The sequence below is a fragment of the Phanerochaete carnosa genome (genome assembly GCF_000300595.1).
Source record: "Phanerochaete carnosa HHB-10118-sp unplaced genomic scaffold PHACAscaffold_9, whole genome shotgun sequence".
NCBI classification, from domain to species: domain Eukaryota; kingdom Fungi; phylum Basidiomycota; class Agaricomycetes; order Polyporales; family Phanerochaetaceae; genus Phanerochaete; species Phanerochaete carnosa.
This window is the reverse complement of record NW_006767636.1, coordinates 296,424-314,090: the sequence shown is the minus strand read 5'-3', so window position 1 is coordinate 314,090 and position 17,667 is coordinate 296,424. Positions and strand designations below refer to the sequence as shown.

At 53.5% G+C, this 17,667-nt stretch overlaps 5 protein-coding genes across 5 annotated transcripts; 4 read left to right on the top strand and 1 right to left on the bottom strand.

Annotated features, from left to right (window-relative positions):
- Positions 1-1,533: 1,533 nt before the first annotated feature.
- Positions 1,534-4,598, top strand: PHACADRAFT_31406 (uncharacterized protein; the record flags this gene model as incomplete). Its single annotated transcript, XM_007399188.1, has 12 exons — positions 1,534-1,683; positions 1,741-1,954; positions 2,050-2,729; positions 2,791-2,804; positions 2,859-2,967; positions 3,021-3,261; positions 3,313-3,347; positions 3,403-3,583; positions 3,632-3,880; positions 3,931-4,247; positions 4,303-4,443; positions 4,500-4,598. The coding sequence occupies 12 exons, from the start codon at positions 1,534-1,536 to the stop codon at positions 4,596-4,598; spliced, it is 2,430 nt and encodes an 809-aa protein (XP_007399250.1).
- A 427-nt stretch (positions 4,599-5,025) lies between these two features.
- Positions 5,026-9,679, top strand: PHACADRAFT_261780 (glycosyltransferase family 1 protein). The gene is made up of 19 exons (XM_007399318.1): positions 5,026-5,642; positions 5,692-5,917; positions 5,981-6,127; positions 6,179-6,625; positions 6,678-7,429; positions 7,486-7,524; positions 7,579-7,600; positions 7,653-7,745; positions 7,795-7,834; positions 7,887-8,094; positions 8,153-8,205; positions 8,258-8,427; positions 8,492-8,583; positions 8,640-8,659; positions 8,712-8,782; positions 8,833-8,906; positions 8,959-9,029; positions 9,078-9,123; positions 9,177-9,679. Exons 1-19 carry the CDS (start codon positions 5,076-5,078, stop codon positions 9,255-9,257), a joined length of 3,219 nt encoding a protein of 1,072 aa, XP_007399380.1. The 5' UTR covers positions 5,026-5,075; the 3' UTR covers positions 9,258-9,679.
- A 92-nt stretch (positions 9,680-9,771) lies between these two features.
- Positions 9,772-10,431, bottom strand: PHACADRAFT_187013 (uncharacterized protein; the record flags this gene model as incomplete). The annotated part of the gene is made up of 1 exon (XM_007399317.1): positions 9,772-10,431. One exon carries the CDS (start codon positions 10,429-10,431, stop codon positions 9,772-9,774), a length of 660 nt encoding a protein of 219 aa, XP_007399379.1.
- A 465-nt stretch (positions 10,432-10,896) lies between these two features.
- PHACADRAFT_261778 (uncharacterized protein) lies at positions 10,897-14,137 on the top strand. Its single transcript, XM_007399316.1, has 2 exons — positions 10,897-11,309; positions 11,358-14,137. Exons 1-2 carry the CDS (start codon positions 10,938-10,940, stop codon positions 13,608-13,610), a joined length of 2,625 nt encoding a protein of 874 aa, XP_007399378.1. The 5' UTR covers positions 10,897-10,937; the 3' UTR covers positions 13,611-14,137.
- Positions 14,138-16,475: 2,338 nt separating this feature from the next.
- Positions 16,476-17,667, top strand: PHACADRAFT_62200 (uncharacterized protein; the record flags this gene model as incomplete). The annotated part of the gene is made up of 6 exons (XM_007399315.1): positions 16,476-16,572; positions 16,624-16,706; positions 16,761-16,914; positions 16,957-17,169; positions 17,226-17,351; positions 17,405-17,667. Coding segments are annotated over 6 exons (936 nt in total), but the record flags the coding sequence as incomplete, so codon positions are not given.

Below are 17,667 nucleotides of genomic sequence, written 5' to 3'. Positions count from 1 at the left end.
ACACTACGCTTATCCGCCTGGGGAAAATTCCTGTGCACGCTCAACCCGCGCAGGTCATTAGCGACCTCGGTTTCAGACCCTCAATGTCGAAGGGACGCTTCCGACTGGTAGAAAAAACCACCGTCTCTGCCTAGTTCCTCTCTGACTTACGGCTACGAACTTAAGGCAGAGGAATGTCACGAAAAGTGGAGCAGTGGAGCGACCCTGCGGTCGGCAATGCACATAGCTCCGGTCGTGTACAAGGTCCTGAACAGCCACATTTCGTTTCGCAGAGCCTCACAACAGCGTACAGTGCATGCACGGCCGCAGTTTCCTCGTGAATGTTTATTGCGTTTGTTCCTGCTGAACGTTCATCCGCACCCGCTTTACGATAAATATGTACCTGATGATACGCCTTTGTCGCGCTCGCGGTGTCGCGTACACGATGGTCACAGTCAGTTGCTTTGTGGTCGTACTCTCATACAGGCGGAAAGGGCAAAAAGCCGCTAAGCTGCGATCGGCCGCGGACCCAGACCGCGAGGCGGCACGTCCGCCAATCGGGTTCGAGCACGGTGGTGTCCGCAATCACCTCCGAAAACAAACATTTCGCAACATGCCATATTTGGAAGGTGTACTATAGATTGGTGCTCCGCTTGCTTTGCGCATGGCTTGCGTCAAGGCTCCGCAAATTAATATCGCAGCTATCGGTTTTCGGGCCTAGAATCACGCTGTACATGTGCCGGCGGGTCTGGCAGAATGCTCAGACACCATATAGGCTGAAACCCGCGGCTTCTGGCTCCTGAGAACACGGTTCGCAGCGCGGTTCACGGCTCGGCTCCTAGATAGAGGCAGCAGATATTGCATGCGATTGAAATACCACTCGTGACTTGCTTGCATGTATTTATCCCGAGGATGATAAGGTTGCCTCTCAAAGTATGCTGGGAAACGTGACCAGAACACGCAGAAAATGTACTACTCACCTGGCTGCTTATAGCGAGCATCTCATTCGTCCGTCAACCTGCATCCTACGGTGCTCATGTACCAGGTCGTACGCACTCAAAGAACGTGGATTAAGATAATAATAATAAAAAACCTGCATCCTACCACGAGGCTAACGTACCTTCATATACTCTTCCAGGCGTCTCGTTGCAACCTATAATGGCGATCCTTCGCAGCTCGAATAACAACTTAAGTATGGCTGACACCTCGAACGCATAGTAGCGTGGCAATTATGAAGGTACAAGGTGCAAATCACTCAGCCGCTTACGTGCTATCTGGCCGTCCCAGAATGTGTACCCGACAAGAATGGCCGTCGCCGCCGCTGCGACCGCTCCCGACGATCCTGCGTGCCTCGAATAGGCTGCATGGCGGGAAGGCGTCGACAAACGCCGAGATTTTGGCGCGTCGGGCTTGACTGCCGGGATCAGCGAAGTTCGCGCCCATTAAGCGCCAAATTATAATCTGACTAGGTCCTTGGCCTTGACCGTTCTCTCTCCTACTCTCCCCTATCTGTATCGACTAGCAGTAGCACAACCAGGACTGATTTTATGGATCATGCACAGATCGACAAAAAACTCGAATGGTAAGGAGCCCGCTTCAGAGCCACCGTCCCCGCCCACTGGTGTGGAGTCGCCGAATGGGTTGCACATCCCGGAAGGCAAGGACGGGTTCTTCGGGTACAGCGAGGAGAGGACGTTGCATCAGGTGAGTGCTGGAGTCATCAGATTTATCTCATTTATTTAACGTTGCTCGTAATCTCAGATTGAGGAGAAAAAGTTCGCTCACCGTAGGGGCTCTGAGCTGCCCTCTCCTGCGAGGCCGATGAATATTCTGCCTTCTCCACGCCCAATGCCTGTATCGCACATAGATGGGCTATCTGAGCCAAACTCTCTTTCCGCAAGCTACAATCTGGCGAGCCTCCCACAACCTTTCCTGAACGATGAGTCTGTCTCGACCTCACACGCTGATCTCTCTGGTATGCATGCTATCCCCTAAGCCTCAGTCGGAAATACCCGGGGTCATCCATGGTATGAGCACGATCCAAAATCTCCATGCACAAAGAGCTAACAGCCATGAAAGACGGGATCATCGCCTCAGAATACACATCCATCATTGAATCCTTCCGCAAATGTCTCGAATTGCGCGACAAATACATGACAGTCTCGGGCCAGATGCTCGGTTTCAACCCAAAAGACCACGACGGTTACTTTACTGGCCTAGATAGCCGTGTTGCAGGCGTGTCCGGCGTGCGCCCGGACGTTGATCTTCCCTCGACCGAGCCGCCACCGAGTCCCTACAAGCCCTGGCGCATATACCCACGTCCTCCGCCACCGCATTGGCACTGGGCAGACAAGGGCGCGGTACACCGCCAACCAGGTGACTATGAAGGGGAAGAGTTTGCTTTCGATAACTGCGAGATCCCTGGGCTGGACGAGAGGGGATGGAACTTTGAGATTGATGAACGCGGGGTATACCAAGTCTACGACACTTCTTCACAAGGTGATTGTAGTCAAAAACATAATATACACCCACCTGACCACGCATTGTGGTCGATAGCACAAGAGCGAGAGAAGAAGCCTGTCTTCGACATCCCCACAATCCGAGAGTACTTCATAGACCTCGAGTACGTGTTAGGCGTCATTTCAGACGGGCCTACCAAAAGCTTTGCTTTCCGCCGATTGGGATATCTGTCCTCCAAGTTCACCATGTACAGCCTTCTGAACGAGTTTCAGGAGCTGGCTGACATTAAGGTGGGCCTTTTGCCGGTCCGATCTCAAACCTGAAGCTCATTATGCGCCTTGGCGTCCGCAGAGAGTCCCCCATCGGTATGTAGCTGGGTGAACTTATAAACCCTCGATCTGATACTAGTCATTAACCAGCGACTTCTACAACGCGCGTAAGGTCGATACTCACGTTCACCACTCAAGTAGCATGAATCAGAAGCATCTGCTGCGCTTCATCAAGCATAAAATGAAGCACAACGCTCATGTTGGTCAAATGTCCCATCCTCGCTCTCCGAGTGTTGACATCGCATCATTCAGGACATTGTGATCTTTCGTGATGGCAAGAAGCTTACGCTCGAACAAGTATTCCAGTCGCTCAACCTGACAGCTTACGACCTCTCGATCGATACACTCGATATGCACGCGCACCAGGACTCCTTCCACCGCTTCGACAAGTTTAACTTGAAGTACAACCCCATCGGCGAGTCGCGTCTGCGAGAAATCTTCCTCAAGACAGACAACCTCATCCAGGGTAGATACTTGGCTGAATTGACCAAGGGTGAGTGGTTAATCCGTACGACGACATTTCAATTACTCACGTCGCATGTAGAGGTCATAACAGATCTCGAGCAGAGCAAGTATCAGGTATTTTGGCCTCTTCCAGTAGTCTATCTGTTCAGTTGAAACAGTGGCATGGTAGAACTGCGAATGGCGTATGAGCATATACGGCCGCTCACCTGATGAGTGGGACAGGCTGGCCCGCTGGATCGTGAACAACAAGCTTTTTTCGCACAATGTGCGCTGGCTGGTGCAGGTGCCTCGTTTATATGACGTCTACAAGCAGAGCAGCTCTATCAAGACCTTCGAGGATATCATCAGGAGTGCGTACTGTTTCACTAGATAATTTCATCCACTTGACGGGAAATAAGACGTCTTCCTTCCTCTGTTTGAGGTGACTAAGGACCCCAGGACCCACCCAGAGCTGCATGTTTTCCTGCAACGCGTCATTGGCTTTGACAGTGTCGACGACGAGTCTAAGGCTGAGAGGCGCTTCCACAAGAAATTCCCCTATCCGAAGCTGTGGGACGCAAAGGAGTCGCCACCGTACTCCTACTGGGTCTATTACATGTTTGCCAACATTACGAGTCTCAACCAGTGGCGTCGCACCAGGGGGTTCAGTACGTAGTCCATCTTCTGCGTATGCGTTAAATATTTAATGCTCCTCTAGACACCTTTGTCTTCCGGCCGCACTGTGGTGAGGCGGGAGACACAGATCACCTGACGTCTGCGTTCCTGACTGCGCACTCCATCTCGCACGGCATCCTCTTGCGCAAAGTGCCTGCGCTTCAGTACCTCTTCTACCTGAAGCAGATTGGCCTTGCAATGAGCCCGCTCAGCAACAATGCGCTGTTTCTTACTTACGAGAGGAATCCACTGCCGGACTTTTTCAAGGTCGGGCTCAACGTCAGCCTTAGTACGGATGATCCGCTGCAGTTCCACTTCACCAAAGAGCCTTTGCTTGAGGAATACAGCGTTGCTGCCCATGTGAGTCCAGCTCGCCGTGTTTGGATACATGCAATATATCAAGGTTCTGCTCTAGATCTACAAATTCCCTCAAAGTTCGCTTGCTGAGCTTGCACGGAACTCTGTCATCCAGAGCGGCTTCGAGATGGAGATCAAGCGGCACTGGCTGGGCCAGAAGTGGTACCTACCCGGTGCCGCTGGCAACGACATTCACAAAGTGAGTCCGGTCTTCCGTGTTACCTGTGCACCGCTGACTGGCTCGGCCATTCACAGACGAACGTGCCGAATATTCGGCTCGAGTACCGACGCCAGACACTGCTGGAGGAACTGACGATGGTCAACTCGGGCACTCTTCCCGTGCCCTCTAAGTGATCTTGAAGAGAGAAGAAACTTCATTAGTCTTGAATAGCCAGCCCATCTGTTTAGCATTTGACTGTGTGTATACTGCACTTGTACCTCTAGATTGTAATGTCATAGGAATTCATCGTGTCCGCCAACTGTCCGCCAGGATTCGCCAGCGTCCACCGCTTTGCTACTCATCCTGCTTACGGCCTGCATGCAATCAGTGATATGGGCGCTCCGACCTCCGCCTTAGCATGCCAGGACGCCGCGGGTCCGCAACAACGCTCGTCGCTCGCAATGACACAACTGACCGTGTCCATAACGGGCTCGCTTTATTAGACTGGGAGTGGCTTTGCACTGTGGAGTCTATTGTCTGGATATTTATGCTGCGATTACTCGTCCAATACACCCGTCGCTGAAATCTCCTGTATCTCCTAACGGTGCTAATTCCTCGATCGCCGTCCTTCACCCGCCTCCACGCAGTTCAGCCTTCGAATCACAGCCACCATGTCTCCCAACCCCGAAGATTTTAGCCAGACGACGCTGACGTCCGAGAAGACATCTTTCGACGAGCCCAGGCAGCCCGTTACGGTCCCCTGTCTTTTCAACGATGCCGCCTTGTACAGGAAGGTGTTGGCGGAAACTCCAGACGGAGAGGAGCACATTTCTCCGCCACCGGTGCAGAACCCTGCGCTCCGGAGTGTGCAGGATTTCGCCCAACTTGTGGGAGACGACCTCCAGCCACTGGAACAAGACGTGGTCGGCCGCTTCGCACAGCTGGCGGCGGAGAACTGGGACATCCAGGAGGGCGACCGCGAGGAAGGTGCCGTCCTCACGGAGGAGCCTGCCACGTTGACGGATGACGAGCGAAAGAAGCTCACAGGAAGTCTTGAAGAACTTGGGCTAGACCAGCCGTCCTCCAAAAAGCCAGCTATACCAGCGGAGGGGACCCAGCTTAGTCCCGAATACGTTCTTGCGCTCCTGATCGAGGAATTCGGAAGTTTGGCCCCCGAAGGAGAGGAGAAGCTCATCCTTGAGGCAGACGGAGCAGTTATACAGGACGTGGTGATACTTGTATGTCGTCAGCTTGCTCGTGAACGCACTCGTTGAGAACTGGTTGCAGGGCGTGATCCATGTCACGACTCACAGGATCGCCTTTCATGCCTCTCTCCCCGCGTTTGACCCGACTCAACCTTCTGAGGGGGTGATCAGAGTGGGCCCAGCCCTCGTGCATCGCAAGGGATGGCATCGCAGGCGGCGGATATGGCTCGAGCTGTCTAATGATTTCATCTGCGGTTTTCCATCCGCTCGTGAAGAAGACCGCATACGTCCTCTGAGAAGCCTTATGCGTGAGTACTCGTCCAACGCCAATCTTAGTATCTTGAATTGACACTTATACTTCTTCTGGTCAGTGTCATCCATAGTGGAAGTGCTCCCGGAGGATCCCAAGGAGCCCAGAGCACTCCGGACGCGCTTGGACGGTAAATCAGAAATCTCAGCGTCGTACCTGGAGTTTGATACGTTGGAGTCTGCCCGCGAATGGCGGAGAGAACTACAAGGTACGGGCTAGCTGTAAGTCACTCCCACAGCATGCTGAGCATGGTTCATAGCCGCCATATTTTTTGTTAAGCGGAGGAAACGCTCTATGTTCAGCCATTCAGACTCGGAAGATATCGAGGGCGTTCGCGTGAACATCCCATTGCATCACATCAGAACGCAGAGACATCGTATACATGCCGCACTCCCAGTCCTCTCACTTACCATTGATTCTCCACCGGCGGCTTCGAATGACGAGGACTCGCATCAAGTTATTGACTTGGCGAGTTTCAGGTTAACCGAAGAATGCGTGAAACGGTTAGAGTCGCTGACACGTCAGGCGCGAGAGCGCGCGAAGGAGGACACTGCAATCTTCATTGAGCGCCCTGTGGTCATTGACTTAGGGGTTGTCGACAAGCGGAGCGAATCGAAGTCTAGCGTAGAGGACATGACGAAGGCTAAGACGAAAGAGCAAGAAGTCTGCGATGTCTTGGCTATCGACAATGGACCGGATGTCTGGGGTAAGCCTCCGAAGTTATCCTGAGCCGCTGTACTCAGCTTGCTATCATCCAGTCTCCCGAGCTTCCGTGGCTTATACAATAACCACTTCGGGCTACGTCGTCATCTCTCCTCAGTGGTTAGGTTTCTGGAGCAAGTCTCTGGCGTCGCGCGACGTACGCTACCGCCTTCCAACTGCGACGATTCGTACCGCGAATCCTATAGACTTTCCTATTCGTGGAGTGCCTGTCAACGGTGTACAATTCGAGATTGAAGGCCATTCGAATCTCGGTTTCCGTTTCCGCTCTCAGTCAGCCAGAGACGAAGCAATACGACGTGTGTCGGAGATTATATCCCGGCGCAGTCGGACGCCATCTCTCTTGAGTGCCACGCTGCCGATCTCTGCGAGCACCACAGGTACAAACGACACAAGCCTCTCCGACTCGCGACCACCACCGACCACCTCGCCTCGTATCGGGGAAACCACCCGCTCGCAGAGCTCGATTCTCTCCCCACTCTCGCGCCAATTCAAAGACGCGCGCAAGCGTATTGACCAACGCAAGATGCTCGAGTTTCCAAAGGCGATCAACGCACCGCCCGGTCAGCTCGTGCGCATGCCTTCGAAACATTTCGTTTGCTTGACCATTGGCTCGCGGGGTGACGTGCAGCCGTACATCGCCCTCGGGCTTGGCCTCAAGGCGGAAGGTCACCGCGTGACAATCATCACACACGACGAGTATAAGGCCTGGATCGAAGGTTTTGGATTGCAGCATCGCGCTGCGGGAGGTGACCCTGGAGCTCTCATGCAACTCAGCGTAGAAAACAAGGTGAGTTTCAGCAGAACGTGTACGGTCGCGCTTTCTCATTGTCATTGTCCTTGTAGATGTTCTCGCCGCAATTTTTCAAGACCAGTCTCAGTAATGTACGTGGCTACCCGTCATTAGCCAAAGAGGTTTAACTGACTTTCTGCTTGCAGTACCGAACATGGCTCGATCACTGTGCGTATTGTTGGTTGCATGCCCAATTATACCCCTCTCATTTGGTCAACAGTGCTTCTTGACTCGTGGGAGCACTGTTCAGACGCGGACGCGCTGCTCGAGAGTCCATACGCCATTGCAGGCGTGCACATTGCCGAGGCCCTTCGTAAGTCGTTTCATCGAGGAAAGGTCATGTCCACTCATACGTGGAGCAGATATACCCTACTTCCGTGTGTGCACGATGCCTTGGACGAAGTATGTTTGTAGCTATCTGCGGTTCCATCATTCACTGATTAAGACGACGCAGGACGACCGAGTTCCCGCACCCATTCATCAGTGGACCCGTGGAGACACCAACATTCAATAGCATGTCATTCGTGCTGTTCGATAATATCTTCTGGGCTGCGACTTCGTCGCAGGTCAACCGCTGGCGGAAGGAATCTTTGCACCTGGAACCGACTGTCATGAGCCACACAGCGCAGTCCAAGATTCCCATCCTGTACAACTTCTCGTTGGTGAGTGGCACTGTAGCGTTTGAGGGTTTGACGATAGATTGAGCGTCTCTACATCCAGGCTGTTGTCCCGAAACCACTGGACTGGAGCGACGGCAAGATCATCTGCGGCTAGTCAGTCTCGCTCTATTCTAGCTTCCTTTGCTCCCAACTAACCTATCTACAGTTGGTTCCTGGATAACCCCGACCTTGAGTGGACGCCTCCTGAGTCCCTGCTTGCGTTCATGAAGCAAGCGAGGGCTGACGGCAAGCCGCTCGTGTATATTGGCTTCGGGAGCATCACTGTCCCGGACCCGCACACGATGACCGAACATATTTACCAAGCGGTCCAGAAAAGTACGTGTTTTCATTTGGGAAGAGAATTGGTTTATTAATAATAATAATAATAAATGATTCAAAGGTGATGTCCGTGCCATCCTTTCGAAAGGGTGGTCTGGCCGGATGCACAAGCAGACTGTGCCAGAGCTTGCTGTTCCGAAGGAGTGTTATGTGGTGAGTGCTGTGGGCGAAGTACCTTAGGGCCCAACTTACGAGGAAATGAGTGGTAGGTGGATAAGATACCACACGAGTAAGTGTAATCTTGGGGCTACTTTTTTACACGTACTGAACATAGCTTGCAGCTGGCTGTTCCCGCAGATAGATGCGGCGATACATCACGGCGGTGCTGGGACGACTGGGGCGAGTCTCAGAGGTGGGTGGCCAACAGCTTGCCCTGTGCTACTCTTTCTCAGTAGAAAACAGCCGGTATTCCCACCTTCATCAAGCCGTGGTTCGGTGATCAATTCTTCTGGGCATCCAGAGTACAAAGACTCGGAGTAAGTTGTTGCGGGTAGTCTCCTGCTACAGCTCTTGATGTTCTTCTGCTAGGCTGGTCATCGGGTTCCAAGTCTTCGCGTAAACGACCTTGTTACTGCCTTGAAGAAAGCAACAACCGACAGGTAAGTTGTTGTTTGTTCAGCGCTGGAGACACTCTAACTTCAGCACAGGATCATGAAGGAGAAAGCTAATATTGTAGGACAAAAGATTCGTAGCGTAAGTCTTCTCATTCGACATCTGTGCAAGCACCATTCTTAGAGGTTCAACAGGAAGACGGCGTGGCGACAGCAATCCACTATATCTATACCTATTTTCCGCGGGCATACAGCGACGGTCTTAGTCCCCAGTAGAGTCTATCTATTAACGGACAACACCTGTAGCAATGTACAATAATCTGTAGAGAATGTTAGCCACATATACTACCCCACATTCCGGCACAGGCCTCGCATCGGCAGGAGTCCCACGTGCGGCTTCGTCTTTGACCACTCGACGAGGTTACTATCGCCTTCCGTGCCTCGAACCGCGAGCGGCTGAGGCATGCAGCAGCGGCACGCGGGTTCCATGAGGGCGGAAAAGACCGCTCTCCATGGATCGACCGTCGTCCCGTGCTGTGGACCCTGGCTCTCGCCAAGGTGAAAATCGCAAAGTGCGGCCGAGGTGAGAACCAGGTGGCAGGCAGCATGTAAGGCAATCAAAGCGTCTTCGCATCAATAAGACCGGCTGTTGACATCTATACGGTCGCGCTTTCGTTTCAGAGAGAAGACCGGGTCCTGTTTGTATTTGGAGTGTGTTGTAGAAGGAATCAACCAGCTCACCTGCGACCTGCCGGGGCGTCCTGGTCATTTGCTCCATCTGCAGACATCGTTAGTCACTGCGGTGTAAATCGTATCTAGCCGTGGAATCTTCGTCGCGTTCGTGATCGTTTAATTGATTTTCTTCGTCGGAGAGGGGGTTGCTGGTGGAGTTGGTTGAGTCTGTGTAGGACTTGTCATGGCCATGGTGCATGTCGTATACGTTCGAGACCGAGTAAGGTCTCTGGGACTTGCGTTCTCGTATGCTGCCACCGTTGGTGGAGTCGTCGCCGTTACTGCCGTTCCCGCTTCCACTGGAGTTTGTCGCGGGAGGTGAGGGTAGACCAGACTTGGAGGGAGTCGATGGACCGGGAGAGCCCTCCGGACTAGGAGGTTCTGGTAATCTGGGTAGGTCGGGTGGGGTCGATGCAGAACCAAGCGACCCTATGAAAATAGCGGACAAGGGACGCTGACCGCGAGTAGCTGAGGGACGAGGGGGCATCGAGCGGGCGTGTAGATCATCAAGGAGTGTGACGGCGGGTCTTTGAGAGACAACGAGGGCGACGGCACCGCCGTCAACAGTGAAAAGGATATGGTTGGAAACGAGAGAGCAATGAACAGAAACGGCAAGCAGCAACGAGGACGAGCGCAGACAAGCGTGGGGCCAGTCAAGACACAGCGAAGAACCTTGTGGTAGCTCAAAGCGCCCAGGCTCTTTGAATCCAACCATCATCGTTACATGTTACACCGCTGCGTCGTCCTCAGCCGCAGCTGCTATTTCGGCCTTCAAAGCGGTCCACCAATACAATACCCAGTGATCATGTCGATGCGCTGCAGAGGGTGAAGAGCTTGACGGAGCGTAATCGCCAGGTGAGTCCTCCGTTTAGCCCGTGGTCCGCTTCTGCTCATGAGGGATTTTCCAATATCATGCTACAATAGATTCTAGACAAGTTATCATCCATATCGCATCGTAATTTACCTTTACCCCCTAAAACCGCACGGTCTTCTGCCTCGCCCTCGCATACTCCCTCCCCAACGCCTTCATCCGCGTCTGCCTCGCGGCCGCCTTCGTCTGCCCGTAATGTCTCGTCTGCTTTGCGTCCTGAAATGTCTTCGTTGTACCGTTCCCGCCTTCTCACCAACAACTCAGGGAACTCAGGGTCGGAAACTGAGCGCGAAAGCCCACGCCCCGCTTCTCGTTCGCGCCCAATTTCACACACGTACTCTTCCTCAAGCAGCATGTCCGATACGCCGACTTCTCAGTATTCTGACATAATCCTACCGTTCGTTGGCGACAAAGACTCTGCCAGAGCACGGCGTATATCTGCACCAGTATCACCTGCAAAGACACAGTCGTCGCGGCTCGGTAGGTCGGGTGACCGAACGCGCTCTCCGTCACCGTCTCCTGATCCTTTCAGCTCACGCACTCCTCGCAAGCGCGCCTCCGTCGCTATCACCGCCTCAGATAAAAACGAGCTTCGACAAGCAGACGCGGGCGGAAACGACGTGATAAGCGCAGCCTTAGCGGCAGCTGGCAGCGTCAGTAAGAGAGGTGTGGGTAGGAACCCTCTGCCGAAAGAGTTCGCCGACCAAAGTGGGCGGGGCCAAGTGGTGTGTACTCCTTCCTTAAATCCTCGCCTCACTAATAGAAAGCGACAGAGTGGGTATTCGGGACAGAGCGCACCATGTACGCCCCCTCGTCATCGTAGTCTCTCTCGACATCGTCGTTCCCCTTCACCTTCTCCCCGCGCGTCGACTTCGCAGCTTCCTACGCCGCTGATTGGCACGAACGGTAACTTTTCGCCTAGCAGACGCCATGGGACGGCTCAACGAACATCGACTGCTCGAGACTTCACGCGTCGGCATCAGACCAGATGGATGTCTGAAGACCTATCTGCGTCTGCCCATTTTATGGATGATGCGCCGTCGACACCCAGTCGATCCTCCACTAGTCTGGCTCATCATGGGAATAGTCCTGGTAGAAGACCAACAAACAGACGTGGGTCAGATGGACCCCCAACCCCAGGGAGATCTCTTGTAGGTGAAGGGTTGCGAACAGCGGGTATCACTTGGAAGCGCGACCCTCGGCCTGGGGAGGATCCGTTCGCGCATTCCCCCGCCATTCAACCCGTCTCGCCACGACGAACACGCTCTACTGGGGGGAACTCAGTAGTCAACGACGTTGAGTGGGAATCTCCCCTTCAAGCTGTGCCGAACACCCGGGTTAGTGATCGAAGCGGACGAAAATCTGCCGCAGAGCAGGATGATCAACGTCCAGTGACTTCTATGGCGGCACTGTACCACGACAGTCCAGCGAATGCTACAAGGGCTCCAAGCTCGACCACGAGGTTATACCAGTCAACGCGTGCTCTCCAGCGTGAGCGCTCTACTTCCTCAGCGTATGACGATCCCGGGGGCGATTCGACGACCGTGACTCGCGGTATAGACGGTAGATATCCGTCTCCCTCTTCCGTTGCGAGCTCTAGACCATCCACCGCAGCCTCTGGAGTGACACGGGACGTTCATGCTGAGCACCGTCGCCTGATGCTAGAGGCTCTTACCATGTTCGAATCGCATCTCCCGCCAATGGGCCAAACAACTACCTCGACAATACCTGAAGTCTTCCAAAGTTCTCAGCAAGTTGTGCACTCTCTTGACCTCCTCAATAATTCTCTTCGAGCTGCCACCAACGAAGCTCTGAAGTTTCGGATAGCCGCCGAGGTAGCCGACAGCGATAGCGCACTCTCTGAGATCGCTGAGATATGGCATCGAGTCGGAGACGACCACCGTGAGCACCTCAAGATTAGCGATGAGCTCGTACGAACGACGACGCAGTTCCTTCTTGGTATTGGGAGGATCATCCGCGATGTTGCAGGCGCATCTCAGAGTCAACACCATCTTCGGGGTGCTAGCATGGACGAAGACGTTGGCCGCCGGCTGACTCCTGACGTGACGTCTGCTTCGACCGACCAGAGAAGCTCTGACGGAAGGATTAGCAGGGAAACCAGACGAAGCTGGGATCCACGGGAGGTGACACAGTCTACTTTGCAGCGGCTGGCGAATATGGATCGGACTAGCAACAGCGGAAGCAGCCGACTCCCATCATCTCTCAACCAACCTACGCGTGGCTCTGTTACGTCCAGCAGCGATCGCAGAAGTCCGAGCGAGAGTGCAATGGCGCAGACACCGCCTATTTCTCGTCCCTTACCGTCGGTACACTCGTCGACAGGGCCCAGGCGGCTGTACGTCCCTCGCGATCGCTCGGCATCGGACGCTAATGCTGCACCGTTGATGTCAAGTCTTGACTCACAGGAGACGGTTCATGGGTACGAACCCTCACCTACTCCGGTAGGCAGACTCTCCTCGCAGCCAGAGCGCACACGGGCCCTTCCCCCTCTTGCCATCCCTCCATCCCTGTCGACTCTGCCCTCAGAGTCCCTTCTGAGTCGCTCAGTATCATTCACAAATCGCCGTAAGGCGTCGAGTAACTCTCAAGTGACAGTGCGCGCTGAACCATCTCTACCATCAGTCATCAAACAAGCTACTGCGACGACTGCTGTTACACCTACCACGGTCTCAAACATCGACGCAACGGACGCTGTGTCGTCAATCAGCAGATCAAACTCTATAAGCTCTATCGACTCGCAAGGCGACGTCGCGTCAAGGCCGACTGCTACTTCTGCTTTGGGTGGCATCAAGCGCAGTTTGAGGGACGATCTGTCTTCGCTAAGGTCTCCTATGTCTGGATCCGAAACCGAGAGACCCCGAACCTTCAGCCCGCGCAGTCGGGCATCCCTCGAGGGTTCGCGACCGGATTCTATAGGACGAAGCAGCCAGGCATCGACCCTCACGTTAACGCGTAAGGAGCGACGGAGAACGATTACGGACATATTCTCGCAGGTCAAGCAATAGCATACGATATGTGCTCCTGCCCCCATGCAGCACTGAGTATGTTAAATTGACACCTTTCACCATTTGCAGGCTGATGGCAGATCAGTCATTCTCGTATGTCATGCTTTAAAGTGTTGACCGCGCCATGATCGCCTCCCTGTCGCCTCCGGGACACTCGCACGTTCCCCTTTTCATCTTGTGGTTATCCTGTGTCGCATCTTGTTCCGCTGTCCTTCGGCCCTCTCGGGTGCTCGCGCCACTTTTCCATGTCTGTAAAATCCTTGTTCCCTTTCTTCCTCGCCTTGCATCTCCTCTTTTCTGTTTGTGTCATTATCTGGTTCGCTCCGCACGTAACGTTATATGGCTCGTAAAGCACGCCCGGCATGAATGTTCGACCGATTCCCTCGCATTACCAGCCCGAACTTTGCAGTAGATTTTGCTAATGACATGTAGCAATGCATAAAAGGTACCTTAAAGCTCTTGTAGAGAATCTTGTACATACAGCGACCTCGACTGAAGCCTTCGCGCCGCTTGGCGGTGTCTACCACTATTGTCCTTTTTGGCATTCGGTTGAAGATGTCTGTGCACTCCTTTTGAGCTGATGAGCCTACGGTGGGTACGTTCAGGGTGCAGTAGACTCACGGAATCTAGTCTTGCAGCAACTAGCCCTATTAGTCAAACTCGATACGTAGTATTCCCCTCTCTCCCAGTCCCGGAAGCATGCGCCGCATAACATCCCCTGCACTATGTCTTGCTTGTTCTGAATCTTCTTCATTCTCGCATACAACAACGACCTCTTTGAATGCAGGGCGCCGTCGATGCACTTCGAGTAGCATATCGTCAAGCCCTGACAACGCGACGGCGGATGAGGGCAAGGGGCCGGCGGATTTAGAATGGTGTTCATTCATGACGCATTCGATGTGAAGGACTAGCGTGTGTACATTGAGGGAGTACACATGGATGCTTTCGAGGCACCTTGCAAGGGCACCGTTCACGGTGTCGTTCCCACTTCCTATCACCCAGATCCCCTGCACATGGAGCACGAGCGTCTTCAACGCTCTGCAACAAGTGAGACTGGGGAGACAGGAACCTTTGTCTGATCATTTATGGTATGAGAAAGATGCAAAGAAATCTATGGAGGGGGGCGCACCGTCCTCTTCCTCGCCGGGAAATGGTGAGTAGTAGTTACATTCCAGCTCTTCAAGCGTCGGACTGACGGCGTTGATGAAACCCTGCACGGAGGGCGTCGAGCCATGTGGACGCGGGTTAGGGTTCCTTGGTTCGGTCGAATGGGCGTCTCGCTCGGGCTAAACGCCTCTTCTCGCAAAGTACACAGCTGCAAGTTTTGAAGTCTTATATTCCTGTACAGTGAGCCTCCTTGAGCAGCGAGTGCTCCAATTGATTCCTCATAGAATTACGTGTAGTCATGACGGTCCCGGTTTTGCCCTTAGAACTCGTGGACATCATACTCAAAGCTCTACATGTCGATCGCCCCGTAGATCGACACTCGCCCCTCCCACGCAAACGGAATCTGAAGGCTTGCAGGCTCGTATGTCGAACGTGGGCAACCCTCGTAGCAGCCCATCTCTTCCGGGATGTCCACTTCTCCTTCTGCTATTCCGTCGAGAACATCGTAGAGATGGCAGATCTTAGTCCATATCTTACCATCCCAGGACGATGGGTGCACGACCACCGTTATCGGCAGTGGCCCTTGAAGACCTTGGAAGACTTTCGCGACATTCTGACTGGACAAGCAGATCTCCGACAGAACATTCGCTGGTTGTGCCTCCGCGGCTACATCTCTAATGATTGAGACGTCAACACATGCATGATACCTGCCGAGCTTTTGGTGGAGATTATCAGTATGCTTCCGCAGCTGCAGGTCCTACAGCTGATCAACGTCGCAGTCAAGGACGGGTCAATAGCGAGTAGACCCGAGCCGTTTGCCAGGGTCGACCGTCATTTGTCATATCTCTGGCTCGACTACACTAGATGGATTTACACGGAAGAGCAGATGCTACAGACCCTGTGTTGTTTCAGCGCACTGGATCACCTCAAGTTTTCATCGGTCAGCGCTAGTGGCCGCAATGTACGGCTCTACAAGAATTCTGGGACGCTGGCCGTTCGCGTTTTAGAAGTCAGCACTTGCGTAGGACTGCTCTTAATGGACCTGAGCCACCTGCTTCGCCTCGATGTGATCCGTAAACTCTGCATCTACGAGGAGTATGAAGCTGGGCCACAGCGGTGGTTTTCTTCCTCATTTTATACTGTAATGATGTAGTTATATTATGTTGTGAGCTATGAATGATGCATAACTGATCTAGAAACTACTAGGGGCCCCTGTATATAAATATATCTCGATTTGTTTTCGTTTTTCTTTCTTTCGCGAAGTGCGCCGAAAACCTTAGGATAGTTTATAGAATTGTATATTCGCTAAGAGAAATACACTCCAACGATATCATAGACGCATTTATGCCATTTCAATGTGCTTTCATGCGTCCCGGTGCGCAGATTCAGCTGGTTTACAGTGAGATGGCGCACTTGCCCGATCCGGCGAGATGCGCTCGGGCGCCGCCGTCCGGCGCACACGGCTCCGTTGAACGATTCTCCCGCGAGCGAGGGTGCCGGGCATTGCGTGCGCTGGCTGCGGCAGCGGGACTCCTTGCGATGACCAAGTCGTCCGTTCGGATGACGTGATGACGACTCGCAAATACGGTGGAAGAATGTTCCACATGGTCGCATTCTCCGGCCACGCCGCACATATAAGGACAGCATATCATCCCGGTCAAGCTCATGATCGTTACCGCTGCTCGCAGGCATATACCGACCCGGCTTCCAAGAGGAGTATCTCACATACAAAAGGCAGCTTACTCAAAGTTGTCGACGATGTCCAGCGTGCTCTTCATCAACAAACCCGTGCCTGGTGCCGACCAGTACTATCCCTTGAATGACCCTCCGATTGGTACTGCCCTTCCGGTGGTAAGTGCTAAGCCTATGTTGTAGATGTCATACCTGATCATAGACGTGTAGGAAGCATATCCTCAGAATGCGAAAATACCTATCCTCTTCCAGCCCTTGACTCTTAGAGGTGTCACCTTCAAGAACAGAATCTTCGTCGTACATGCTAATTCCCTGTCTCAACCCGTCCAGTGCTGACCTCATTTTCGATAGTCCCCTATGTGTCAGTACAGCTCAGACAACGGCCATGCCACTGATTGGCATCTCGTCCATCTCGGAGGGTTCGCCACGCGTGGTGTAGGTGCTATCTGCGTAGAGGCGAGCGCCGTCCTCCCTGAAGCTCGAATCTCTCCAGAAGATTCGGTAAGTGCTACTTCCGCTCACTAGGTGAATTACGTAAATTCAGCAGCCTTCCAGGGAATTTGGGATGACTCGCACATCCCGGGCTTAAAACGCATCGTCGATTTTTGCCATGCCCAGGGCACGCGCATCGGTATCCAACTCTCACACGCCGGCCGAAAGGCTTCTACTTATCCGCCGTTCGTGCATCTGAACGCGGCGAAGACGAGGCGCGCCACGAAGTGGTTCGCGGACAAGGAGGAGAACGGCTGGCCGAACGACGGTTAGTCATGGAGATGAACATCTGCTGACGTTCGTGTGACTGATGACATGCCCTAGTGTTCGCACCGTCGGAAGTTCCCTTTGCTGACGACCATCCGAAACCTAAAGCCATGTTGACTGAGGATCTCATTCGTGTTGAAGAAGCGTTCCTTGCAGCAGTGGAGCGCGCCAAGAAGGCTGGCTGTGCGTATAGATATCTTCCTCGCAGGATCCATGCGCTCAAATCAGCAACCTAGTCGACTTTATTGAACTACACGGAGCGCACGGCTATCTCCTCCACGAGTTTGTCTCGCCTCTTTCAAACATCCGCACGGATACGTACGGCGGATCACTCGAGAACCGTTTGCGCTACCCGCTGCAACTCATCGAGCGCGTCCGAAAGGCCTGGGACAAGCCGCTTTTCGTGCGTATCAGCGCTACCGAATGGGGTGAAGGGTCGGAGAAGGGCCAGAACGGAGAATGGAGGTACTGGGGTCTCGAACAGAGCAAAATTTATGTG

Excerpts from the sequence above, each read along its gene's own strand:
- PHACADRAFT_261780 (XM_007399318.1), top strand. The coding sequence starts at position 5,076 with ATGTCTCCCAACCCCGAAGATTTTAGCCAGACGACGCTGACGTCCGAG. Across the intron at positions 7,601-7,652 it reads CCGAACATGGCTCGATCACT|TGCTTCTTGACTCGTGGGAG; the intron begins GTGCGTATTGTT and ends TTTGGTCAACAG. Across the intron at positions 9,124-9,176 it reads TAGGACAAAAGATTCGTAGC|GAAGACGGCGTGGCGACAGC; the intron begins GTAAGTCTTCTC and ends GAGGTTCAACAG.
- PHACADRAFT_261778 (XM_007399316.1), top strand. The coding sequence starts at position 10,938 with ATGTCCGATACGCCGACTTCTCAGTATTCTGACATAATCCTACCGTTC. Across the intron at positions 11,310-11,357 it reads AAAGTGGGCGGGGCCAAGTG|AGTGGGTATTCGGGACAGAG; the intron begins GTGTGTACTCCT and ends AGAAAGCGACAG.